Source organism: Pteropus vampyrus, unplaced genomic scaffold (assembly GCF_000151845.1).
Source record: "Pteropus vampyrus isolate Shadow unplaced genomic scaffold, Pvam_2.0 Scaffold2, whole genome shotgun sequence".
Classification (NCBI taxonomy): domain Eukaryota; kingdom Metazoa; phylum Chordata; class Mammalia; order Chiroptera; family Pteropodidae; genus Pteropus; species Pteropus vampyrus.
The window spans coordinates 25,502,919-25,530,233 of record NW_011888783.1 but is presented as its reverse complement, the minus strand read 5'-3'; the positions used below and the strand labels follow the sequence as shown (position 1 = coordinate 25,530,233).

The 27,315-nt window shown below is 37.9% G+C and overlaps 1 protein-coding gene across 4 annotated transcripts in view; it reads right to left on the bottom strand.

Moving 5' to 3' along the window:
- The window catches only part of DPP4 (dipeptidyl peptidase 4), a 74,341-nt gene that overhangs the window by 5,660 nt on the left and 41,366 nt on the right, over positions 1-27,315 (bottom strand). For all 4 annotated transcript variants that reach the window (XM_011358539.2, XM_023529777.1, XM_011358549.2 and 1 more), the window contains 13 exons: positions 27,123-27,258; positions 25,082-25,126; positions 22,888-22,995; positions 22,554-22,621; positions 21,559-21,612; positions 21,070-21,191; positions 19,320-19,367; positions 18,972-19,070; positions 16,616-16,685; positions 14,006-14,200; positions 11,421-11,475; positions 10,771-10,870; positions 7,940-8,004 (listed from right to left, as the gene is read on the bottom strand). In XM_011358539.2, the coding sequence (XP_011356841.1) occupies positions 7,940-8,004; positions 10,771-10,870; positions 11,421-11,475; positions 14,006-14,200; positions 16,616-16,685; positions 18,972-19,070; positions 19,320-19,367; positions 21,070-21,191; positions 21,559-21,612; positions 22,554-22,621; positions 22,888-22,995; positions 25,082-25,126; positions 27,123-27,258 (1,165 nt within the window). The remainder of the gene's footprint in view (positions 1-7,939; positions 8,005-10,770; positions 10,871-11,420; positions 11,476-14,005; positions 14,201-16,615; positions 16,686-18,971; positions 19,071-19,319; positions 19,368-21,069; positions 21,192-21,558; positions 21,613-22,553; positions 22,622-22,887; positions 22,996-25,081; positions 25,127-27,122; positions 27,259-27,315) is intronic.

The following is a 27,315-nucleotide window of genomic DNA, read 5'->3' as shown; positions in this document are numbered from 1 at the left end:
TGCTCTATTTAATCTTCAAAACATTTCCATGAGATATCTGGCAATCTTGCTTTCTACGTGGAGACAATGAGATTTAGAAGTGAGTAACTTGCAGCAGGTTACATCTATAGGAGATGACAGAGCTGGACACCGTCTGACAGCAGAACCCTTTCTACCTCCTATGCCTCTCATGATGTGATATCACAGCAATGGAGCAGTGAGAAATAAATTGTTAATTAACTGTCCTCGAATTTGCAATACACAGATACATTGGGTACCTTTTGGCTCCTGTGTCCCCAGGCTTTCTCAGACTGAATTAATTGGAAGAGAGCTGGGTCTGCACAGCCCTGTGAGATTTGTGAGGCATATTTTTCTGACTGTGCCAATGAGGCAGAGCCTAAAGCAGCAATAGAAGCCGGAGCAATTTTTTTACCCTTCAGAGACGAAAAAAGGATCAAAATCAATCTCCTTAAAGGACAGTGTAGGATTCTAAGCTAGAGACAGGAGAGGCTGGGGCTTGAACCCCGATAGTGAACTTTAATAATCTGAGCCCCAGGCCCTTGTGCCCTATTAGACTCCTCGTGGAGGATGCTTCCTGCTAGTCCTGCTCTCAGCCTGTGCTGACTGCATTGCTGTGTCCTCTGCCTTGCTTCTCCCCACATTAAATAGAGCTCTTTGCTTGCAGAAGATAGTCAACTTTAACACCTAGACCTGACCCAAATATACAGCTGCGTCACCTCACCTCACCTCCAAAAATTTCAGTCCTTCCTTCTTGGCAGCTTGAACAGCCAAAGCTGCTCCTACAACCTCTCTGAACCATAAAACTGAGAAATGTCACTGAAACATAGAGTAATAGTTAGGAGACATATAAATAAATACGCAGGACAGTTAGCAAGGAATGTGATAACTACTGGAGTTTGGACCAAAACAGTTTCTGGCTGCCTTTTTTTTTTTTTTTTTCTTAAATGGAGTGAATACAGGCTGAAAGAAGACAATTTTTATAAACAAGTAAAACCCTGAGCCTAAGATAAATGTTGTGATGTACACACTGTAGCTGTGATGAACTAGACATGGTGAGAAATGCAACATACTGAGAAAAAGACGAAAACTGTGATAAAAGTGTCATGATGCAAATTGTTTTACATTAACAATATTACACTACAAAGAAAGAAAGACAAATACTTTAATGCAGAAAGAGAAAAATAAAACAAAAGCTTCTCCTGCAACTGCAAGATAAGTGTGCCATTTCCAAAGCACACTTCCCCCTGCTCACTGGGAGAAGCCTCGTGAGGGACCTTGCCGTGTGAGGGAGACAGGCAGCCGGAGGCACACACCCGCTTTAAGGCTGCTGCGAACATTCTTTTTTTCAAAAAAAAAAAAAAAAGAAAAAAAAAGAAAGAAAGCAGCGGTGTCACCTTGCCTACCAGACTGAGCATCCTGTTTTCTCGATCAAGAAAAACTCTTGAAAGTCCACTGTATGGTGTACTTTAACCTGTGAAAGTCAACACCCAAAGCCGGGGAAAGAAATGCATCCATTAATTGAAAGTATGATTAACAATCAGAAACAATTTAATGGTGTTATTTTAACCCACCAAAATAAGATAATCCTTATTTGCTGTTGATGGAAACAAATAAAAAGGAAATGGATGACTAAGTTAGAAGCCGAAGAGTCTATCACCACCTACTAAAAAGGAAGCTCAGAGTGATAAATGGGCAAGGATGCAATGGTGGTGCAGTTGGCATCCTCCTGAGGCTAGAAACTTCCGGGAGCCCCGCTGCCAGCAACAGTCTGGCAAAGCGAAGTGGGAAGGACTGGTCCAGTGGCAGTGCTGATTCCACAGCATCTCTGCAAGGAGCTTTTCCTTCAAGCCCCAAGAAGAACCATCTGTAGCTGCTTGTTGGATCATGCTGGTTCTTCAGTTACCTTCCAACAAATAAACCTTTGTATTTTTGAAATAAAAGAGAGCTGATAAGAGTTGGGGAAGCACTGTGAGAAACAGAAGTTCTAACAATTTTTAAGCTGCTCCTTGTGCCATCTAGGAACCATAAAGACAATGTGCTTCTTGAGGGTGGCAGATGCCATGTTTTGAAAGCTTACTTCATGGCAGGCACAAGTATCTCATTTAATCCCTTCAATAACCATGTGAGCTAGGTCTGATTACCCCCACTATCCAGATGAGAAAAAACTGAGATTCAGGGGGGTTAAGTAGCTTCCCCAAGCTCATACTGCTAGTAAGCGCTGGAACTAGAACTGAGTACGGGACTATCTAACTTGAAAGCCCATTCCCTCTAACATCACATTTTTATGTCCCTTCAGAGCCAGACAACTCATCACTATTTCCAGGCCCTTGTAGAAAGAGCAAAGAGCCACTGGTCTAACAGATAGTCTGGTACTTCAGACATATTACCTAGGGTGTACCGACTTCTCTGCGCATTCTCCCACTTGAAACCAAAGCCTTATAAAGAATATTAAATGATGCTATTTGGAGAAGCACCACTAATGCCTCCGAAAACAGAGGCCACGGAAAATATTTAAGAAAAAATCAATTCAACCCACTATATCAGATGTTTTACTTGTTTACATCTATCAAACAACTGTCCGCACGAGATGCCAAGGAAAGAGCTCCCATCAGCTCGACAGGGGGCTCTACCTCAGGCCTCAGCAAACAACACTGGCTTCTTTAAAGATCACACAGCAGTCAACATTTTATCAGCACTCAACAAACAAGTTAAGGTTTGGCTTAAATCTGAAGGTCTCTCTCCCTTTGGCATATTCTGGGATAATAGAACAAATGTCAAATCAGTACAAGATGGCATATTTACAAAATTGCACCCTGTTTTGCATAACCTAACGATGCAGCAGTTCTTAAGGATTGAACATTTCAAATCTGCTAGCAGAAGACTGCCAAATCTATGACTGTTTCATACACTTGCCAAAAGCCTATCAAATTTTGAGCAAAATGCAAAATAAATCTCCTCTACAAGTTAAATCAGTCCCTTCTGTGTGTTCCAGGCTGCCCTCTTCTCCTGGCAACAAGGCTCAGGACTTGGGCCCCACTTCCCTCGTCCTTGATTTTATGCTCCTCCCTAACGTGTATTCACAAATCCCCATTTCCTCCCGTCTGAGGTCCTGCCTTAGTGGCCTCCATTTGGCCTTCTATCCCCACAGCCCTTCTTCTGTGTTATCCCTTGATTCATTGGACCTGTTTCACAAATCCCCAGAAAACCAGCTCTATCTGCTACTCTGTGTCTACTGTGCTACTCTACCTCGTCCCTGTTTGCGACCTATGGAGAGTTTCTATGCTCTTCCCCTTCATCTTCCCATATCTTTCTCAACTGGCTTCAGATAAGTGCCCTCTCCCTTTTCCTCCCTCAGTATCTATATGTTATATAGCATTTTTTGTGCCTCAGTTTCTGTGTCGGTAAAACGGGAGAAATTAGAGCACTTATCACAGAGAATTTGAGGGAGAATTGAACCTAACGGTTCATGAACCTAAAGAGCTTAGGATAGTGTCTGGCCATAGAAGCAAGCACTTAATAAATAAATGAAAAAGAATAATAAATGAAATAAATGAAACTGGATCCCCCTGGTTGAGAGGAGTGTGGGAAGGTGAAACCTTCACTTTTTGACTATGTCCTTTCCCTCCCTACATGCTCGGAAGGTTCAGATTTTCTGGGCTCCACACTCACAATTTGGAAACCACTAGTCTTTTTCATACGTATCGGGGACTTTGTCTTATTTAAGTTCATGCTTTTATTACCTGCTTTTATTGATCTCCAAAAATTTCATGTGCATGTTTTGTTTCACCAAGAAGGTAGTAAACTTCTGAACTGTTAAAACACCAGGCACCATAAATGGGTGAATGAAAGTCTAAAACATGTTAACATTTTTTATAGGTTTGACTAAAAGACCTACGATCGACCATTCGTCAATGTTAGTCAGGAACTCACTCCGTAGAATGTGGCCACCCTTGTTATTTGCTTATTGCTTTTGGGGATGAGGGTCGTTTCATTGGCCATCTGACTCCTTTGCTCAAATCTGTCACCATTTCTGTCTGCTGTGGACTGAGACTCACTGCAGAAAAGATGCATCTACAGAGCTGTACCATCTATTAGCTTTGATTTGTCACCTCTCCACTTTGGCTGCTTACTTAGAGTTTCTGGGTCCATCTCCTTGGAGTTTTAGGGAGATGAACATTTTCCTTCCTCTTTGAGTTCCTGGTACCCTTTAAAAGTGCTCCTGCCCTGCCACTTAGCAATGGTGGGTGATAATCTACAGAAAGAGTCTTATGTAGTCACTGCATCGGGTCTCAGCCTTAGTTCCAGGGTGTCCTAATCTATACGACAGTTTTGTACGAGTGGGAAAGGGTACTCTCTAGTTAGATGTAGCCCTAGAGGTGCACGCCTTAGTAAGTGGGTCGTAGACCAACTTTCAGCAGTGCACAGGCATCCCACGTTGTTCCACTGGCATTTATAAGTGGTTCCTCCAAGTCCGTTTCCTAAATGGTAAGTAGAACCTTTATTTCACAAAATGTGCTTCTCTTTGTGATGTGGGTTTTTTTTAAAATTCTTCCAAATATGAATCACAATGACCTAATAATGAATTCTTTTTCTCATTTGAATTTTATTAAAAATTGTATTCTCTTCCAAAGGCTATAATGCTGGCTACTACAATGATAATTCATTAGCTGAAAACATGATCAAAGATCAGGACCTTGCTTCTTACAAACACTTTGGGCATTTCTATCCTGGATCTGCTGAAGAGAGTCAATCAGCCAAAGTAATGGGAATAATTTTCAAAATATTGCCTTCTGACCCAGGAAATGCACAGGGCAGTACAATGCTTCAAAGAATTATTTTCTTTGTTTTTTCAAAGAGAGTAGGAGGTGGGAGAAAGAGAAAGGAGTGTGTATGTGTGTGTGGAGAGAGAAAGAGAGAGAGAGAGAGAGAGAGAGAGAGAGAGAGAGAGAAAGAGAGAGAGAGAAAGAGAGGGAGAATAAACCACCTGGGAAAGAAAAGTAAAATAAGATGGGGTCCAGAGGGGCAGCTGGGGCCTTGGAGGAAAATAGAATCTTTAAATGTATTCTTGCCAGAGACAAAAGCACAGGCTCATTTAAAAAACAAAGGAGGGCAGCTTTATTCTAAAGCCTGCTGTGCACCAAATATAGGTACTTAGATTCAATTCTCCACACTGAGAGGAAGCAATTTACCAGGGTAGAAACGATTCAGTGAATGCTTTTGCCTCACTTTCTCCTGCCCACCTTAACTATTACCGGCCCAAATAATTCCTCTGAGTAACACATTGGGAACCTTTAGCTCCCTGGTACTGGCAGTTTTAATGTGTCCATTGCCAGCAATGAATTTTGTGCCAAGAAAACCCGACTCCTGGCGGTGGAAGGATTAAACAGTCCTCGAGTGCCATCTGTGCAGTGAAGGAAAAGAGTGACTTTGTGCACCCAGTGTGCGTGTGTTGCCATTGGCAGTAAGAAGTGACTTCTGTTTACATGACTACCTCACGCAGCGAACACCTAAGGAGAGAGATGAAAACGGCCACCTCAGTGTAGAGTTGAGGAAGAGGGCGCACGAATGGGGAGCCCGTGAGAAAGTCTGGAAAACGACGCAGGTTGAAATAGCAGATTAAAACCAATTATCCTTTAAGGGAAGGTCTGGTTGAAGAGGAAACACCCTGTTGGCTGATGTTCACCTGGCGAAGTAGGATAGGTGCTATGGACTTTCTTAGATGTCAGGATTTGGACTTGACCCTGTGCTTCTAGACTTTGCAATATGGAATACTTTAAATGAACTTTTGATTCATCGTTCACCAGATTCTAGAGTCAAGGTTAGGGTCCCAGGCAGTATACCTTTGATGTTCCAGGAATTTTTAGCACATTTGGGATATCTGAGAAAGGCTTTTGGCAACTCATCAAATATAGTGTACCACAGGAGAGATGGTTCAAATTTAAACCTCCTGGTCAGGTCATTGACAAGAAAATTCCAGAGAATTTTGTAAAATGAGAGAAGCGATGGAGACCATACAGTTTTTTATTATAATGTTCCCCTTCAAAAAGTTTTAAAATTAAATCAGAGAAGGTTTTAAGGTTTATACTGGGTAATCCAAAGAATACAATGTTGAGTAAAGCCTTGAATAGCTAATAATACTGCAGAAGGGAAATTTGAGGAGAAACCAATTATGAGTTCAAGAGGGATAGATGGAGGATTAAAGACATACAAGGAAAATCTCATGGGATTCGAAAGGGGATAATACTTCCCTCGAAGAGCAGTATGAGTTCCCCTATGGATGCAGATGGAGACGAAATGACATTCCAGGCAGAGGGGAAAGAGGACAAAGGCACAAAAGGGAAAGGCTCAGAAATATTCAGGTAAACTGGGCCGTTGTAAGAAGGGTGTTGAACACCTGGTGAAAGAGTAAGGACTGGAGTCAGTCGAGTACACAGGAAAGATCTATTAAAGCGTTATGGGTGGGAGTTAATCTCACAGCTCCGTGGGGTATAAACTGGAGTGTAGAAGGACAAGCTAAGGACAAATCAATTGAGTTATTATAAAAGGGGAGATAGTCATGTGAGAGCGAGGATGTGGTTATGAAGAAGGGCAAGGATGTCTGAAGCAGCTTGCGGAAGAGAAAGAATGGGAAGCGTTAAGTCCAAAGTACTATGTGAGACAATTAGCAGAAATGAGGACAACCTGATTATGGGACTGCTTTGTAGTGAAAGATGATTTGTGCATGTCACTTTATAGGTTGTTAGTTTTTTTAAAATTTTGACTGAAAAACAAAGATGAAAACACACGCGCAGGCATGAACACAGATTCACATCCTTCTCTACCCCTCGCCCGACCAGGCTTGCCAGAAAAAGCTGAAAGATATAGAACTAAACTGTCTATACTTATGTTGTAAAACTAGAAACTTTGAGTTTTATTGTGTTTTGATCAAATGACTTTAGAATCCATAGTAATGATAACATCTTACAATAATGTATAAATATTGCTCAGAGAAATGTATTAATATGAAGCCCACGTCTTGAGAGCTGTGGAGCAGATAAAGGAAAATTGTTCTCTTAAATTATTCTTGCTTTTGTTTTCCTTTCTTTTTGATTTGCTGTCCCAGGAAGAGTTTGAATTTCCTTTGAAGCATGTAAACATCAGATGATTTGCCTTGTCATCTGTAAGTTTAAGGGTTTTCAACTATCATGACAGGATCAGGACTCTTTCGTATGGACCAAAGTGCTAGAAGAGTCCTTAGTACTTAGTCTAGCACGTATGGAGGCATCAATGTGGCTCTGGCTTTGCATTGGCATCCACACTAGCACATGGGGCTGCCACTGATAGTTGCACCCATAACATATTTCAAATACTATAGCCCATCTGCAGAGAAACCTGCCCACTGGTTCTCCCATCAGGCAACCAGCCTGTTGCATGCTATTGAGTAATTAGGGTTCAATGGCTTTTCAGAGTACCGCCCAACTGTAATTACTCCTCACCTGCTTTACTCAAATCTTGTGTGAAAAAAAAAAAAACAACTGTACATATTTGTCTGTGAATAAGAAAATTATAGCCTTGTATATACATCTTAATTATGATAATGCCATAAGAAATTCTAATATACAGCTAAAGGTTTAGAATCTTCTGGGCTCTAAAGGAATATGCTGAATTTGACATGTTTTCTAAACTGAAATTTTTATAATTAAACTAATTATCTGGTGTTGCTTTGTATTTCCAAATGAATGCATATTGTGACCTATATAGCATACGATAAAGACTGTAATTATGCAGAATATAGTAGGGGAAGCTACTGGAGTATCTTTAAACCACCTGTGTTATTTCTTTTTAACAAGAATTTTGTTGGAAATAAAAAAAATATATTTTCTAGAATAGATACATTTTAAAATGTTCTTAAACCACTTATAAATAGGTTTAAAAATGGATCTGGTTCCTCATCTCTTACCTTGTAATGGTCAAGGTTGTCTTCTGCAGTTGGGAGACCCATGTAACGTTCTGTGTACACTGAGTCTATGTTGGAGAAAAGAAAAAGTGTTAATTCATACAACAAGAATTTTCTTCCTTTTATTGGGTTATTTTATGTGCTTGGGTATGTCTTAGCTTGCATGTAAGTTTATATTGTTACCCTCAGAAGTATCTCATCCAGATCATTTTTTATTTGGCTTGTTAATGCGGCCAGACACCTACTCAGACTCCTGCCTTTGCTCACTCTGCCCTAGCCCATTCCCACGTAGCCCTTATGATGAGGGCAGAGAGAGATCAAACTAGATGATCTAAAACCCAGTCAACAATTCACCTGCAGAAAAGTCAAATGTGAAGTGCTAAGACGTAAGAACTCTTTACACTATCATCTGACTTTCTCAAGGAATCTTAATTAGGATGTCACTTAATGCCTCAATTGTCTTGAATTTTTTGGTCCTGACACAGAATATGCTCTAATTTATGATATACTATTTCCTTTTGGTAATCTCTAATAATGTTCATTTACTAGTTGCATACTTAAATGATATTTTTTGGCAGTTTGAAATTCACTATAATAAAAAGAAAATTCACTTATAATTTATTTGTTGCATAACCCCATATTGGCTCAAATACTCTATCATAAATCAAGGTAAACATTTGTTTTCTCTCGTTTTGTGGAAAGGGCTCAATTTTGGTGTTATGACAGTTGAGTGTTATGAAACAAATTACATTAATATCTGCAGATATTAATATCTATGTTAATATCTATCTGAAATGACCTAAGCTCTTTTATCTATATGTGGCAGAGAAACATATATATTATTGATTTGCTTATTTTGAATAATTAAACATAATTTTGTCCTATTTTTAAAAGTGAAATCACGTATCGTATATATCATATGTATATCACATCTAAATCATCTATATCATATGCATCATTTTATATACATATCCTAAAATATCAGTGAGAAAATTTACTGTGGCTGAATTCTAATGTTACTTTAAAAATCTGAAATAACTTTTGAAAGATGCCTTCTTAAATGACAGATTACAGTGAATAAATAAATATAAGAATAATATGTTGCCATTGTGCTACACAGGTTAACAGCTTGAATTTCACTGTAATCGTACAGGTATTTCAGTACTTATCTCATTAATTCTTTAAATGAATAGATCATCTAAACCACAACCTTCAGCAGCATTCTCAGCCTTTTTGTGTGACTGGCACTGTAGACTAAAAACTACATCGATAATGAGTGTTAGTTGTTTCACATGTATTCTTTGACATACCATTTCTATGGAAATCAAAATATTTTCCTCCAAAATTAGAGAGCGCAATATTTTATCATTTTGATTACAATGAATACAGACTATATATAATTTTACATACCTAGAGGACACTAAAATAGAAAATATAAAATTTAAAGAACATTTTAAAATATAAGATCTTCATAAAATGCTCATATCTTTTAACATTTAAATGTGAATAACTTATGTTGTACATTTGCTGGAGGGAAAATGTCCATTAAGTACAAAACAAATTTTTCTTCAAACAGTCACAAGCTTCAATTCTTGTTCTAGAATATAATACCCCTTTCTTATTATGCTAACCAGGTTTACATATGTAAGAAGATCTGAAATTTTAAAAATAGTATTTAAAAATGCATAACGCAGTTGTAAACTTTGAGTAATACGCCTTGAAATACCATTTGTGTATTCCTTCTATATGATCTTTCTGTAAAATTGTTCAAATTTACAATTCTAGAAAGTTCCTATGTGTTAGGTTGGTCCATGTATATCTAATGAAGTTCTCTTCTTATCATCACATATTTCTAAACTCACGAAGATGGTTTCTATTATTTTATTGACCACCAGAGGTCTCCAAAAACAGGCCATCCAATAGAACAATTACTATGAAGCAGAAGAGTGTTAAATGAAAACAAATCCATTGTGCAAGTATCAAATCCCAACTATGTTCTCCAATTTTTTTTTTTTGACAGCAAGATAGCAATGCATATTTTACATTGGCTTCTCTTGACTTGGAGAGGTTTAAAAAAGCGTTTTCCACAAGATTGGTACTACCATATGTTAGGACATAAAATATTTAATGAGCATGTTCATTATCAACGATTCTGTCCTTATACTATATAAAGGACTTGAGTCAGAAGAGACACAGAAAAAAATTCATCTCCTCACCACCTCTGGCTTCTCCCCTACCTATGTTGCACTGCTCACTCTCTTCCCCTTGTGAATTATAGTCTTACTTGTGTATGATGCCTTATAGAATAATATTTTCTCAATGATGAAGAGGATAATCTAGAATGGCTTTCACTTACTTGGAGATGATGACAAAAAATAAAACCCCCAGAAATTCCTCGGTCCCTACTTTCCTCTTTCCACCCAAAGCCCTACTTATACTAGATCTTTACCAGAAGAGAGATACATGCTTCTTTTATTCTGCTAATAAGTGAAACCCATACTCAAGTTAGAATACAGATAAGAAAGTGTTTTTCTGCAGAAATGTAGCATTTGAGATGTTCTGAAATTTGGAAAACAATTTGTTTATAAGATTTATTGATAAGAAATTGAGAAAAAAATTTGTTCATAACTGCGTAGGTAACATATAATACCATCCATCCTCTTACAATAGCAGAATAAGTGAGATCATTTCATTATAGGTATCCAGAATGTACCTGTAAGATAAATCAGCTTATTCACTGTTTGAAACACTGAAACCCAAAAAGAAATAGTTTTGTCATTGGAGTTTTAAGGTCAGTGCTCAGTATCTCTTTGTACCTGATAGCAATTACGTACCATAGAACTCCCATGATGACACAGGTGCCACAGCTATTCCACACTTGAATATACCACTTCCTGCTCCCAGGACCATCGAGGTTACATACCCTCCATATGACTATGGAATAGAAACAGTTATTTTTATGGAGGTAAAAGAATTAAGGACATATGGTAAGCGAGTCGCAGTTTCCACATTTCTCACATCTTTATATACTATGCCTCTTTAGAGATGAAAAGCATGGTAGAGGAGGCTTAAATTGTCCTTAATTGGACAGTATCTAAAGACTGCATTTTCAGAGCTCTAGTCCCTTTTCTTGGTAGGTGTGAGGGGAAAAGCATCAAAGTTGCTGGGTAGTAGCAATTAAAGAAAAATTAAAAACAATAAACACTAACTCTTCACTGACTTCGACTCATGAGAAAACCCCACCCCCTTCCTCTTTTCCTCACTTCTTCCCTCCCTCCCTCCCTTGTCATAACAGAGGTGTGAGCCTGAACTCATAGGGATTCATTGCTCAGTGATCTAAGACATTTTATTTGGACCTTCTCAGATTAAAATGATAGATATGATTTTCATCTCCAAATATTTACATGCGAAAAATATATTATCCTGCTCTGGGTTGTATTTACTAAGAAATGCTTATAGATTCATCAGCCAAACAACTACTCACCCAGCCCCACATTGCAATTCTTTTGTCATCCACAAATCCCATTTTTGAAAATTGTCTAAAATACATAGAAAAAGTCCATGAATTAGTATTACGCTGTGTATAGAAAACTAAGATAAATGCACAAATGTGAAATCCTGCCATTTGTTCTTTATTTATTCTTTTATTGTTTTTCATTTGTTCTATTAGAAACTAAGATATAATACTTCCAGCAATCAAATAAACATCTGAGATTAATGTCTTTCATTTTTAACTTAAGAGCCAGATAAACAAAGTTTACTTTCATTGGAGTCCATAAAAATTTTGTCTGTGTGTGTGTGTGTCTGTGTGTGTCTGTGTTTGTGCATGTGTTTCACAGAAAACAAATCCTGGCAGTTTTTTTTCACAGCTTTATATAAAAATTTGCAGCCCAGATGCACTTTTCTTTACATAATTGAATTTAAATCTCTCCAGATGTTTTTCAGTTTGAGAGAGGCTGCCCCTACCATGGAGAAATATAGGGGCATGGAGAACATCTGTGTAGGGCTTGGAAATGTATCCAAGCCTCCCACCTGAGAACTTAAACACCATTCTCTAAATAAATCCCTTTTTATGCTGGGTGTTGATTAGTTAGCTCAGCACCATTATATAAGAACTTTTTCCTTGATGGATTAAGAAGTCTTTTTGACGCAAAATTGTGTTCAGTATTGGAATCTAAGTAAAGAAAGGAGAAAAATGTTTTATGTACCTGTTTTTTAGTCTTAGCCTTACATCAAAAGGTGATTTATTTACTTTTTAAAAATGTAGCAAATGCGACTCTTAACTTTGTATTGAGGGACGTGGGAAATCCTCACATTGACCTATACGTGACTTCGAGAATCTGTGTTTTCATTTGATATGTCTTAGGCTGCCCTGAGTTAAGCAATATTAGTTAAGTGATATTATTAAAAAGTATAAAGTAGTTTTTAACTCATCTTTCCATGTAAACTTTTAAAATTTAGAATACACATGTACACAAATGTGCAACAAGACATAAGTGTATAAGTTGATAAATCTTTACAAAGTGTGCATGTCCTTGAACAAAGATATAGTGTATTACTATCACCTAGAAGTCTCTGAGACATTTCTCCTTTTACAAAAGAAAAAAAATGAAATATTTTCCTTTTATTGGATACTATAAAAATTTCACCTGAATTTGTGCCATGGTTTTGAACTTTATATAAAAGTTGGGTCATGGAGAATACATACTTTTGTGCCTAGCTTCTCATTCAGTAGTCTGTGGTTGTCTATATGGTTGTGTATTGTTCTTTTTAGTTGTTGAAATACTATTCTATTGTGTAAACACATCACATCTTACTTTTTTAACTGAAGTTGGACATTGTGGACACTCAATTCTGTAATTTTAGGGCTTGTGCTGGTCAGATGTGAGAGGCTCTGGAAACTATGCTCTCTCTCACAGAGGAGTGATCTGGATAAATAAAAATTTTATTTTTAAAATATTACAGCCTTACTCCTCAACAAATTTGTCCTCTCTCTAATCTAAACCTCTCTTTTTTAGTTTTAAGAAAAATAGTTAATTGTTAACTTTAGTATAAAAGACTCAGGAGGGATACTCAATAAATTACCATCTTCTCTTCAGTTGATCCTTTTCTTAAAGACATTTTCCTCCACCCATTTTCAGCATTTCCTGGTTTATGGTTTCACAACATTATTTTAAATCACTTACTTATTATGCTTCCACAGACATCCATGCACTTGGCTATAGAAACTCAGAGATTACATTTCTCATTTATCAGTTGAATGCAATTGAATGTAAGAATTGGAGTGAGACCTGGATTCAAATCCTGACTGACCTTGGCAAATTACCTAACCTAGGAACTCCCATTTCTTTACCTGAAATATGGGATAAGAACATCCACCTCCCAGGGTTGCCGTGCAGCTTCAATGACAATTCAGGTAAAACATTTCCCATGTTACATGCACATAACGGTGTAATCATCTTTTATAATTAAAATTTCTCTTAAGTCAGATCACATCTATCTGTAGTCCGATAACTGGAGAGCACAAGAATGAGTGTGATTCATACTTTACGAAGCTCTTATAATTTGAGCAATGAAGGTTGCACTCCACAATTTTCCCAGAATTAGATGAGGAATAACCCTCATCCAGCTGACCATAGGAGCCACTCCTAGGACTTCATGCCTTCACCCTGCTCCAGTGTAAATGGACACTGAACTCCTCTACTTATCCCTGACTGTTGGGACAGTTTGCTTCTTTAGTTAGATGTTTGCTCAGGGGTACATTTACCCTAAGTTTGTCCATGTGTTTGATGAATTTTCGAGTTTCTGTTCCTTGAAGGTGTTATAGCACATATGTAAATTCCTTTTCTAGAGTCACATAGAGAGAGGGATTTAGGAAATATCTTTTTTAGCTTTATATAAATCTATGATGACATATATTTTTATCTAAACACACACAAATACGCTCCAAGGATGAAAGATTACAAATATATCTCAGGATACTTTAAATTCTTTACACTTTGAGAATTTAAAATATAAATTTAAGGGGGAAAATCTGATGTCCTTTGAATTCATCTCCTAATCACTCACCTGGCTGCTTCAATTTGATCTTCAACTTCAAGAGTTCCCAGTCGTCTATTGATTGCGTGCATGATCTTATCTCCTTGGTAACCACTTCCTCTGCCGTCAAAGCTAGCTACTATAATGTTTTCCGTGCTTGCAAGGTAAGTAGCCCAGCTGAGTGTGAAGGTGGCATCTGCTGTTTGACTACAGGGCCCTGCATACCTGTGAAAAAACCCAAACCGTTGGCCTGTGTGGTTTTCCTGAATCAAATGAGGATCTCCTGCATTTCTATTCCCTGTGGATGAGAAGTGTGCATCTTTTCCAGATCTTGAGCCTGAAATCATGCCAGCAGCCGAGGTGTCCACCATGGGTCGTCTTTACTTGGCAACATGATTATAAATGGCTGTGCATTTTATTGAAAGATGTCCATCAGTTTAATCTTTGAAGATGGTTATCAAACACAGACTTCGTAGGCCAACATTTTCTAAGTTGTATTTATCTTGGAAATCAAAAAAAAAAAATTCTCTAATAGTTGGGAGAGGGAGTTGTGTTATGAAAAAATAATGAGGATGACAATAAATGCAGCTTTGAAGTTATCTTTCCATCTCAGCTTACAAACACTCCTAGACAAGTGTATTTCCTGGGTTGGGACTTCTTGAAGGACCTGTATAATATGCATCCCATCTCCCCCAGGACCCAACACCATGTTGCACACCATGGCCCCACAAATCATTGTGGAGTGGGCCAAAGTATGAATGAACACGATTCCTTAAAACTTCAAAGGAGAAATAGACTGTCTTGGAAAATGGGCACATCGTTTGGCATTCTATTTATTAACAACTTTAACTCCCTGTATCTGTGATCTTCACAATCTATATCCTACCTCCCATACAGCGGTATGCACAGTCTCTCTCAGGCCCTCTCATTTTCTTTTGTTAACCACGAGAAGCTCCCTCTAGCTCACTGCATCTCATTTCAATATGTTGCCTTTGCACCATCTATAGGACTCCTGGTCCCAGATCTTCTCCAGCAACATATCCCTCCCCAGCCCATCTCTCCTACTCAGCTGCTCACTGTCTCTTCCACAGGATGGGACAAGTTCTGCTTGCCTGTTTTTGCTAACATTTTCCTCCATATACTTAGGGATGGTAGTCAAAAGAACTTTAGTTTTAAACAAATTATGGTAGTAATTTTAAACTAAATATTGTCATATTCTAACTTTAAAAAGAAGGATGCAGTCATGCATTTCTTGGGCAGGTAAACATTTTTTCTTAACAGCATGTGAAATACCCTGGTCCTTTTAATGTTATTAAATTTGGTAAAGTAATAGCTTCCCTCAATAGTGGTTAACATAACATTAAACATTATTTTTAAAAATATAAAACAAAGATTTAGACATCTTAGGACATAAAGAGGAAAATCACTGAAAAGAAATGGGCACTAAATTTACCGTGTGTGAGTTTTTTAATTTTCCTAATGAAGGGGAGGCCTAATCATTACTTATTGGGGAGTCAAAGAGGATAAAAATATCACTTTTTCCTAAGAGATCCTTTCTTTAGGATTGGGGCTAAAGCCTAAAGCAAATTAGTGTCACTAAAGTCAAAACGAGGCATAATGAAAATCAAATAGCACAACTGGAAGTTGAAAATACCTCTTTCTCTTTGAGCTTTTATATTTTGTTTATAAGGAACTGGAAATACACTGAAACAAGGCCGTGTCTGATGCTGATATTTGTGCCCCTCCTCCTCCTCCACTTCCACCTCCTTTTTTTTTTCTAGTAACAACAGAAAAGTTATGTCCCTGAGCTTGAGATTCAGTTTTCTCTTCCGTATAATGGGTCCAAGAGAACTTGCCACATAAGTTTGCTGTGTGTACGAAATTACCTGGCACGCAGCAGGCACCCAACACATACGTTGTTTTGTTTTGTTTTTAATAAAGGAAATGAGTCAAGCTAGGACAGGAAGACTAGAATTGTGGCATTATGGGTAAGGTCAGCACAATTTTAGAAGGATTAAAGTTAAACGTATTCCTAATAATTATCGAAGATATTTTATAAAGCTGCCGTATTTAGAATTCACATGAATTCACAGTTACTGCTCAAACACTTGTGATTTCAGAACTTTCTCTAAGACTTGAAGAAGTTTGGATTATAATGAATACTTTCCTATATCACATATGTTCTCTTCACCAAAAAGGGGAATGGAAAATACCAGGCAGTGATATTTCAGGAACTAAAGAAAGAGAAACCTGATGTCCTAATGAATCAAAGGCAGTTATGGGAGATGTTTGGCTACGTTTGGGGGTAAGGAAACTGTAAAGGCTATTAATACCCATCTCTTGCTCATTAAAATGTCCATGATGAAAGGATGAAGATGGGGACTTGAGAATTCCTTTGGAATTCTCTTGGAGTTCAGAGAAACAAATCAAAACAAAACCCATGTGCCATTAGAAAGAAGGTAGAAAACACAGGTTTGGGTTTGTGATTACAAAAGGAAAGGAAGAAATAGTAAAATTGCTTCACAGTGATTCAGGAAAACAGTAAGGATGCACTTGGCTCTATTTTTCAGTAAGCTACACTGGGAAAAAAAAATGTATGATAGTTAACTTCTAAATTATTCCCTCCTCTTGAATACTTACACATCTATTAGTAGCGGATATTTCTTGGATTTATCAAAATGAGGAGGCAAGATCATCTGATACCAAAATTCTAAACAAACAGAAAGATTAATTAGTGAATTAAGAACAATTATTAGCACATGATTTTGTCTCCTTATCTGTCAGTGATAAGTCAGATCTAGAATTAAACAATTTGTTAAATTAGTTATAGAAGAAGAAAATGAACTGCTTGGATTGAGCATGTATTTAAGAAATACAAACATTCTCTTACACTAGCTCAGATTAGAACAATAAATTTGTTTTTAATGTATCTATTAAATACATTGATGCCTTGCAAAATAAAAGTGCATTTTAGAATTGCTAATGTTTTGTTTTTATCATTCTGTTCTTTGGCATCTGATCTACTTATCTAGTTTGTTTATGGCTTATGTTCTAAGTTTCCCTCCAAAATGTTTTCCTCTTCTTGAATTTCCTTGAAGATGTTTAGGATTTTTAGTTGGCCCCAGCTCTATTTTAAAATTCTGATTTAATAACATTTTTGTAATTTCAATCGCCATCTCAGACCGCAAAGCTGAGTCCCCATTCAGCTGTGTGTTTCACAGAATGAAGTCAGGTTTACAGCGCAAACTGCTACGTACATTCTACATGACCTTCTGCAGATCTGTTTAATTCCTTATGCTTGATTTAACATCAGTTTAATAAAATTTGTTCCTAAATAATGAATCAGTTTCCTTTGCTCCCAAATTCAGGATGATGAGCTAGACTAATAAATACAAAAGAGAGAGAGAAAAAAAGAGTTGTTCCATATTTTAATAAGATTATTTCCAGCTTCGGTAAATTTAACCAGTAAGGGAAAAATTCCCTATCTTTAGGGCTGTTTCTTCCTTACGTTTACCTTTGTTTTCTTTTTTGTTATAATATTTTAGCTGAGAAAAAAAGAAAGGTTTAGGAGTAATATAGATTTCTCTTTAATTGTATTGTACTGATTGCTTTATGCCTTCTAATTAAATGTGCTTACAAGAACAAAAATTTTAATCTCTTATATTTCGAACTATCAGTTGATCATAATGTTTTTAATGAAAATGCAAAATGTACCATTTGATCTCTGTTTTGTTTGGATTAGTACTAGTTGATTGGAAGTTTTAGGTCCACATTTTTTGAAGATGCACTGTCTTTTCTTTGAGGGGAGTGTTTCTAATCCCCAGCCCAACCTTCCTTTGCTCCCTTCTCCCAGACTCCTCCTCCAGCCCTCCTTTGCTGGCGTTTGAATAGTGCAACCACCTCCTAGCTGAGCCCTGTCCCTCTGGCAGCTTCATCCTTCACTTTTTATCGGGTTATCCATCCAGTCCTGTGAGTGCCCTGACCCTAAAACCTGTGGAGCTTCCCACTGTTTACTAACTGAAATAGAACGTCACATCTCAGTGTTCAGTGCCTTCTGCACCAGGCAGTCTAGTTAGCTCTCAGAACTCTAAGCTCTTGCCATTTAAGCCTGATACAAACTTGTGTGTCGGGGGTGGAGGGCAGGACTGGCATTACCTAGCAACTTATTGCAAACTCAGAACCCTGGGCCCAGGCTCACCAGAATGTGTGTTAACAAGGACCTAAATGACTCACGTGCACATCCAGTTTGGATAGCACTGCTCTAAGCTGTTCTTCAGAAGGACCCTATACTTTCCAGTGCTTTCCTTGGCATTTAAAATTAAATGAGTTGAGTCTTTTCTATTACTATCTTATATCAAAAAATAATAATAAATCTAGAATAAATCCTGATGGATTCTCCCCTCCTTTATGAGTTGTCAGCATTTTATAGAGAAAAAAAAAAGCAAACAAATAAAAATGAACAAATTACAAGATTTCCTACTCAAAGAAACTCATTGTTCTTGGTGGTCCCTGAATATAATCTATGATCAAGCTATCAGGCCAGGGGCTAGGCTGACTATTGAGAAACAGGAGGTTAGGAAAAATTTGAGATTTCTCTCCTGAGACTGAAGTTTCATCATTTTATAGCCAACTCTAATTTTTTTTAAATCTCTTTAGGTTAAAGGTAAAATACATTAGGATATCAAGTTAAACACACAATGAAGACTTAATAGTAGAACAGCGTTAGTATTGGGATGAAATTGAACTAGCAATAGTGCATTTTCTCTGAATACCTTTCCTCTTAACACAATGAATTTTATGTAGAATGGTACTATATTTTAAGACAAAAGAATGTAAAACTAGTCGTTCTTGAGACAGAACATTTTATGGAAAAATAACCTTAAATTAGATTTATATACAATATAAAATGCATATTTTCAGATCAAGTTATCATATTTAGTTAGATTTTTATTGGTGTTTCCATGAAAAGTTCTGTTCCAAGAGAAATTTAACTTACTTGTTTCATTCAAAATAATGAAGTCCAGTTTTTTTGAGGGCATCTGGACATCCTGCAGCATTTTGTCCAAAGCTGAATTGTCTTCCAGGACTCTCAGTTCTAAACAAATGTTCAATACAGCAATAATTCATTACAATGTGAAGAATCTGAATTGTGCAAAACAATAATGAACAAGTGGGCGATTCACTGATGGGGCTACAACATACTTCAGATTACAAGCTTCATGTTCGATGTCATTGTTAAAGACACTCTAAAGCCAAAGAAAATCTCACTACCTTAAATTCATATCAGTCCTATTTACACACACTTTCCTAAAAAGCAAATGAAGGGTGAAATATGAGACAATACCTTTATCATCGCTGCTGCTATGCAGAGTATAGAGGGGCAGACCAGGGCCTGTTAACATATCAGAAAAAATACGTTTCAGAGGAGTATTTTTTCTTTTTTTAAGAAGATAGCATACTTTTCAAAAATAGCATCTATTACCATTTAACTTTGATGGAATAAATATCATAGTAGATAACTCCTTAATAAGTATTAGCTGTTTTCCCTTCCTACATATAAGTGCAATTTATTACCGGGAAGGTACAGGGCTCTGGTTGCGTTCATTTCCTGAAGCAGGAAGTGAACCGCTGCTCCTGCTGGTGCCTTGGGCACATTATCATTCTTATGCCCAGTTTCCTCTTGTGTGCACTAAGCCATCCGGACCCAACCCGAGGAGAGCTGCTCTCCTTCCTTGCTTTAAATTCACAATCCGGCAATGACTTTAGCAGCTCTCAGGCCCCATCCCCTTTAGGGCGGAGATCTAGATCCAGGCTCACCTGGGGGAAGGGCGGATTTCCCTCCGGCTGCCCCCACCTGCCAAATCCTGGAGCCTAGCAGCACATCTGCATCGTGCCTGACTTGGATAAGCAATTCCTCTCTGGCATGCAAAAGTGTTCTCGTGAGCCACACAAATCTTAACTATTTATCCCAACTGTGGTAGTTGCAGAGTGGAAGATAATGTATAGAAAAGCTATTTTGTGAGCTATTTAATTTTGATGCGTTTGGATATTAATTTTTACACTTGCTCTGAACCACAGAAGGCATTCTCCTGACCTGGGTTTGAATCTGGCTTACCTGCTTAATGACTTAGGACACCATATCTATGCTTTAATATCCTCACATATAAAATGAGGATATTATCTTACATTATAGAGTTTTCTTAAGGATCGATCAAGCTCATGAATATAAAACTTAGCACAGTGCCTAGTATAAAACACATGCCCAAGAAATGGTGACTGAAAACGGCCTTGGTAAAGAACCATAAAGAAAAATATAACAGTAAAGAAAATATGCTAGTAAAGAAAGATTCGGAAAGTTGGTTTGGAGACCTCTTTTTGGCTAGTTTTTTTTTTCAGAATATCCAGATTCTGTCATTCCGAGAAGGAATCTAGCACAGTGTTTAATGGACGGCTTGGGAGGCAGAGGTCTGTGCTTGAATCCTGTTATACCTTTATTAGCTGTGTGACCTGTGGAAGTCACCTTGCCTCTCTCTCCTTGTCCAGGTTTCTTCATTTATAATAAAGAAAACAATAATAACGATAGCAATAGAAAATAGAGCAGTGAGCATATTGGGGGACCATCCACACACATTTTCTCATTTAAAGGGACAAGTGCATAGAATAAGAATTTAAAAAACCACAATACGTATGTATATAAGGATGAAGTCCCTCTATTATATATAAGCTCTGAGGTGTGTTTTCAGTCTAAAGCAAACCTTTTGGTTAGAAGGGGAAGGAAAAGTGATTAACTCACCACTTAACCCGTGAATGAAAAGAAGAGTACTTATATAATTTCAAGAACTCCTCAGACTCAAAGGTGGGAATTGAGCAGGGTACAAAGAATGTTTGCTATACTGGACCAAGAGAGACTTCAGGGATGGAGACACTGAGCCAGGAGGGTGGTAAGAAGGTTGTCGGGGAAAGAGGAGGGACCGTCAGCTGGGGAAGTGGGAGGGGAGGGAAAGCTGAGAGCTGGGGCTGGAGGGAGCTACTTCAGATTGACACTGAGTACTCACTGCTGCTGCTCTTGCTCCCTGTCATTAGTTCAAACTTACCTGAACATCTCAGCTGATAGTACTTCGCCTCTTTACTAAATGATACAGAATAATATTGACACCTTTCTTGATGCAAGTTACAACTAAGACACGTCACTTCTGTGTAATTGTTAAGTTGGATTCTGTAAAAGCAATGGTAGAAATTAAGTGTTTGACTAAAAGATAAATGAAAGGAAGGAATTGAATAATGCTATACTGTAGTTTCAAAGATATCAGAATGCCAAAGCAATCCTCAAACGCTTTTTAAATCGGATAAATACATAAATTAATTCATAATAACCTCAAACCTTCCATTGTTTAGAAATATCACAAAACATCTAATTAAGTCATTTTCTTTTGTTGGTATGTGGATTAATTTATAATGGAATAAAAGTGTTTGAGAACAATTTCAGTTTACGATATTAGTTAGGACAAAGCAAAAAAAATAAAAGTCCAAAAGTTATTCATCAGCTGAAAAGACTCAAGTCAACAACTTGACAGAGAACTTACTTATAAAGATTTCTTCCTCCTGGCATTCCTTTATACTCATTACTAATGTAGTATCTGAGAAAAAAGCAAATGAAATATGGATTAATTATGTTTTTAAGAAAAATCAAGTATACTCTATTTAACTCAACACTCAGCATTAGCACTCATATGAGTGCCTGTGCATTAGTACCTGCCCTTCTTCTATCATTCTTCCCTGTCCCCTCACAGCCATTTCCCCCAGTCATCTCTAAAGAGGAGATTCTTTTTATTTAACACACTGAAATATCTGAATGCAGAAATTATTTCCTTCATTAAAGTGATGAGTAAAAACTCAAAAGAAGTCTTTTGTAAGAAAAATAGGACTGGACAATTGGTCTGAAGTTGAGACCCCATTTATTTTTACTGTTTTTCATATTTTCTGATTTATAACAAAACTACTAGATGGCAGCAGCCCCATGCTCTTGGGAGCGGCAGAGCCACTTCTAAAGAGAACCTTCAAAAACGGCCCAGCAGTGGCAGAATTCTTCCATGGTAAGACCGATAAAGAATGATAAACTTGCCTAAGATTCTAATGAAAATTAACATTTCCTTTCCCACCAACTCGTGCATGGTAATTGACAGCCTCAGCAAAGCTTTCCATTTTCTAAAGAGTAGGGCACGGACATGGACAGATAAAGTAGCCTTTTCGGGCCTTCCAAAAATTTACTGCCAGTTGAAATTTAACAAAATGCCCCTGAGTGCTAGTTCAGTATTCCAATACAGTTAAGAAAAAGAGGCTACAGCTCTTCTAAAGTAAAGCAGGTAAGAGCAAGAGGTAGAGCTGCTTGGTGGCAGAGTATCAAATCTGCTAAGCATATGTGAAAATCATTAAGGCTTCCGTATGTTACAAAGAAAAAAAGTACTGAACACATTCCAAACAGACTACTCTTTATTTGTAGGAGATTTTTCCCTACTTCTGGGCAAAGAGGGTGTGATTACGAGTATATTCACATCCTATCGATTATTAGAATACTCACAGGTAATCACTGGTAAGAGCTTGTATGCTGATAACTTCCCATGCTCCTTCTGTAATAAATGTGCAATCCTGATGGGATTTTTAAAATAAGAGGTTGATTAGATTCTTCCTCTAATCAAGGGTAATAGAGGATTAAATCATTTATATCAGGAATTTAGATAATCTCAGGTCTTTTTCTTGGGTCTTCCCACCCCATCCACTTACTCCAGATACGTCTGAGGAATTTGAATTAGTCTAATTATTTGTACACTTAACCGACTTTACCAAATGACTTCCACGACCAGTTAGTTTCATAAAAAAGATCAACCTGAAATAAATTATGTATGGATACTCACTTTCTTATCTATTTGGAAAAGACAAATGTGTTTGTAGCCCTCTGTATTGCTGATGATCTTATAGAAGCTATTCCCGTCAGAGGTAAAATGAGGTTCTGAAGGCTTAAACTAGAAAATAATGGAAAAGAAAAAACATAAGTTTCATCTTAGGACCAACTTTAGTTTTAGAAAGTCCTCCCAACACCTGTGCTCGAAACCATGCTTCGTTTATCATTTACTTGCCAAATGAAACCAGAGTGTCTCAAAAGAAAATTCTCCTTATAGAAAAAACAGACACAAAGATTTAACTCCTAAGGAATTTTTCGTGAGAAGTAAATGAGAGAATGACCATCAAGAGGCTTACGTAGGACACTCAACACAAAGCAGTGGTTACTGTTATTCTTGGACATCTTCTCTCTTTGGAGGCTAACTCTGACTTCTGGCTATAAGTGTGCAAAAATTAGCATTAGCCTTTCAATTTCAAGAAGTAAATTTCCTCAGTGTCACAAATATGCTTTCTTGAAACAGACTAATATTATGTTTGACTATTTCAGCAGTGTGGAAGCAGTTTGGAACTTGAGGGACATTTTCCCCTGTCTTTTAGACATATTTCTTTTTGAAAGTCAGACTTAGAAAGTCTTTAACCATTTCTGCACTAGATACCATAAGAAATGTATCATACATTTCAGTACAGAAACATACATAGAGTTATCATTTTATTATAAGCTTTCTCATTTTGCTAAATAGGATCAACAGTTTACAAAAAAAATAGTTGTATGGAAATACAGAATAAAATTTCCATTTTTTATAGTTTGATAAAAGATAGTTCTCAGAACATAATGTAATTTAAGCAGAAGAGTATCTACCCCAGCCTGAAAGGAATATGTCGCTTTACAACTTCGATTTCCTTACTGCATTTGAGAGCAGGTAGGAGATGGTCTTTTAAAATTGTTGGTTCATTTCACCCTCGATGTTTCCTCTCTCATCAGCTTCCATTTTGGGAACGAAGAAAAATGCTTCCTTGTTCTATTTAGTGATTCAAAGCGAATTCATTTATGGAGCAAGCTGAGGCGTGCAGTACACTTGGTGTTCTCATTACAGAGCTCTGAAACACATTCCCCTCTCTAGACCTGTGTTCACAGCCTTATCTTTTTAATACATTTCCCTGTTTCCCCTGGATGGAGTTGTGCCTAGTAGAAATGTGTGAAAAGTGGCATCTGTCTGGTTAAATACAGAGAGGAAAAAACATATTTTTTTCAAAGAGTCGTGAGGAAGTGTAGCATGTCTCTTGCCATGGAGGAAACCACTTTTCATGTTGGCAAACCTCTCCCCTCTGCCCAATCAATGCCTGAAGAAAAGGGACGTGTGAATGCTATCAGAGCTCCCAGCCCAGCTGAAAGGGGCCATATTCCTAGACTAGGGGGCCTCACATCAGTACCCCAGGAGATGCGAAATCCTGACATGTGCTGTGTCACTTTGTTTCTCTATTAAAAGGGGCTTAATAGAAATGGTCATAAAAATTAGGTGTGATTCAGCCTTTATCTTTCACACGAGGTGACGGAGTTCCTTCATCGACTTGCTTCGTTTCATGGTCTGGCAGCCACGTGGTTAGTGATTCTGCCCAGAGTGTAGCTTGGTGGGAGTGAGAAGTATGAAAGTCTCTGAGGGTCATCGTGCTTTCCTGGATAAAGCACTGTGTCTGGGGCCTAGCCAAGTGCAAACCTGCATAAGTATGATTTCCTCCAGAGAAAAATGCGTAATGGGTGTGGTATACATGCCGCTGAATTTCTGCTGGGTGTACAGTAGCCACATCTCCTCACTCATTTGCTCAGGCTGTGGATAGAAATCGTGTTTTCTGTTTCTAAGCACGTGAGTTCAAAGATGAGGTCAACAAGCACATTTAGCACCTTGACCATCTTTCAGCAATGGCTGCTTTTAACTTATCGGGAGCTACCGTTTGCCTAGACTATGCCTTTTATTTTGTCTGCTCTTCAGTGATGTTCCCCCGTCTCCTTACTTTTTCCAACTGAGTGTGTTATATGTTCTCTGTAAAAATATATCTCTACAGGGAGCATTCAAGTATTTTGAGAAACAGGTCAACTAATATCTATTATTAACAAATAACCTAGGGCTCTTGTTTGGTATACCTACATATTAAATAGTTCTGAGCGTCTGATTCATACTACAGAAAAATCCAGAATTCTTAAATACTTACTCTTCCAACCCAGCCAGTAGCACTAATTTCCATGTGTTGCCGTGCCTAAGGAGGGGAAAAGACAGTGTTTCAAAGAGAAGCGCGATATGAATTGGATTCCTAGGCTCAGTTTGCGGTAACATAAGAAAAATTGCACTTATAATCAATTATTGAAAACTTCCTTCATTCATATACTTTTATCTATGTAAGTATTTTTTACATAATTACATTATATCATTTACCTCTCTTTCCTAGAGCTCTGTTCTGGGTCCATACCCACATCCTGCCCTAGAAACTCTATAGACATTTTGATTTAACATGCACACAGCTGAAGATAATGTCGTTATCCTTCCTCCATCCCCACCAGCTTGTTCTTACTCTTTCCTTTTTCTCCTGGTTAGTGGTACCAATTCACCCAAGCCAGAGACCTGGGAATCAATCTAGACTCCTACTCTTCTCAGTCAACCCCCTCAGACCCTGTGATCTAGTCTGTGACTTATTTTGTCTTTCTCTACTGCTACTGCCTTAGTTCATGTCTTCTCATGCTTCCCTTGGTCCATTGTCCTCAACTCCCGGTTAGAGACCCTGCTGCTCTTTTCTCCTTCTAGTCAGTTCTTCATTCTGCTCAAACCTCAGCCTACCTCACTTGGTAATAGACAGCTGTAGCTCATTATGATCCTCTCTTATTTAAAATCATGAAATAGCTCCCCATGTCTTACAGGATAAGTCCAAACTCTTCAGAATAGCACGTGAGACTTAGTCTATGTCCCTACCTCAGTTCTCACTATTGTCCCTCTCCCCCAGCCTCCAGTCCCATGTACCCCAAGACCCTGCATGCTCCAAGGTATTCACACTGGACGCCTTTGCACAGCCTCTGCTTATAAGGCCCTTAGACTCTTATCTTTCCAGCATATGGCAACTTATTCCAGATGGCTCCAGGTTTCTCCCACATTGTTTCCCATCCCACTGAGCCTGTTCTCAGTTGAGTTGATAATTTTCCTTTGCTTTACATTTCCTGTACCCTTGACCTTGGAATGGTTTCATTGGCAGAAATCAAAGAGCTTGGGGTTTGCAGTTTGCATTCTGGCTGCCCTGTGAGCTGAGTAAACTCCCTAACCTTACTGAGCCTCAGTTTTCACAGTGTGTGGCTACTGTGAGTGTCAAGTATTATTATTGTGTCAACTATTATTATTGATTTTCATAGTGGTATATCTTACTGGAACATGATAATTATTCAATGTTTGTTGCATAAAAAACTGAATGAGTGAATCAAGATACGAGTTGCCAAACTTTCTGCAGTGAGAAATCTGCCCTGTGCCAAATCAGGATGGGAGCAGCAAAGGAAGGTATGCAAGGTCCATCACTAGAAAAGCAGCCTGCAGAAGTGTCCCTGATATATGCTAGCAAATCTCCACCAGGCTCTACCCTTCCTGAAGAGACTAGCTCTCAAAGGAGCTTTAACTCTGATCTACCAGCTTGGCTGGACTTGTGGTTTCTCAACTGGAAACACCCCCAATACTTCCAGGTTGAATTAACACTCTCATGTGCTCAGTGTTGCCACCCTCTCAGAATGGTAGTTATCTATTCAAATTCTAAAGCTATTTACTGCTTTCAGATAGCTGCAGTATGGTAATAGATTTGTGGCCTCTTGATATTTGTTTCGTTTCACATGTACTCCTCCAGTTGTTCCTAATTTCCTGTATTTTCTCTGTTGAAACACACATCATTGACCTTGAAGCTCCTGGCCCTCTTGGACTTTTGAATTTTGAAATCAGATTCTATCTTCTGGATTTCCAATCACTACCCTTCCCAAGCAATAGTATCCATAACTATAACAGTATGAGTAGTGAGTGCAGGTGAAATAGATATCACCACCAGAGATCAGATTATCTAAAAATTAGTCAAGACTTACCCATTGCCTCAGAGTCTGATAAAGGCTCGGAAAGAATAGAAACTTAAACTTCATATCCTGATTCCTAACCATTCATTCTCTCCCTATTTTCATACATCCCTTCAATGATGACAGCTAGCTTTAGAAGAGGAACATCCCATTCAACCTTACCACTAAGCAACTCCAACTTCCATTAGACTCATCATAGTCACAAATATCCATGACTGAATAGTTCTGAATCCTCCGGAGCCACTGTAAAGAAATCCTTTCTTTGGTTACCCATGTCACGTCACACAAGTAGTGATCCCTGGAAGGAAGGAAGGGAGGAAGGAAGGAAGGAAGGCAAGAAGAAATGAGAGAATAA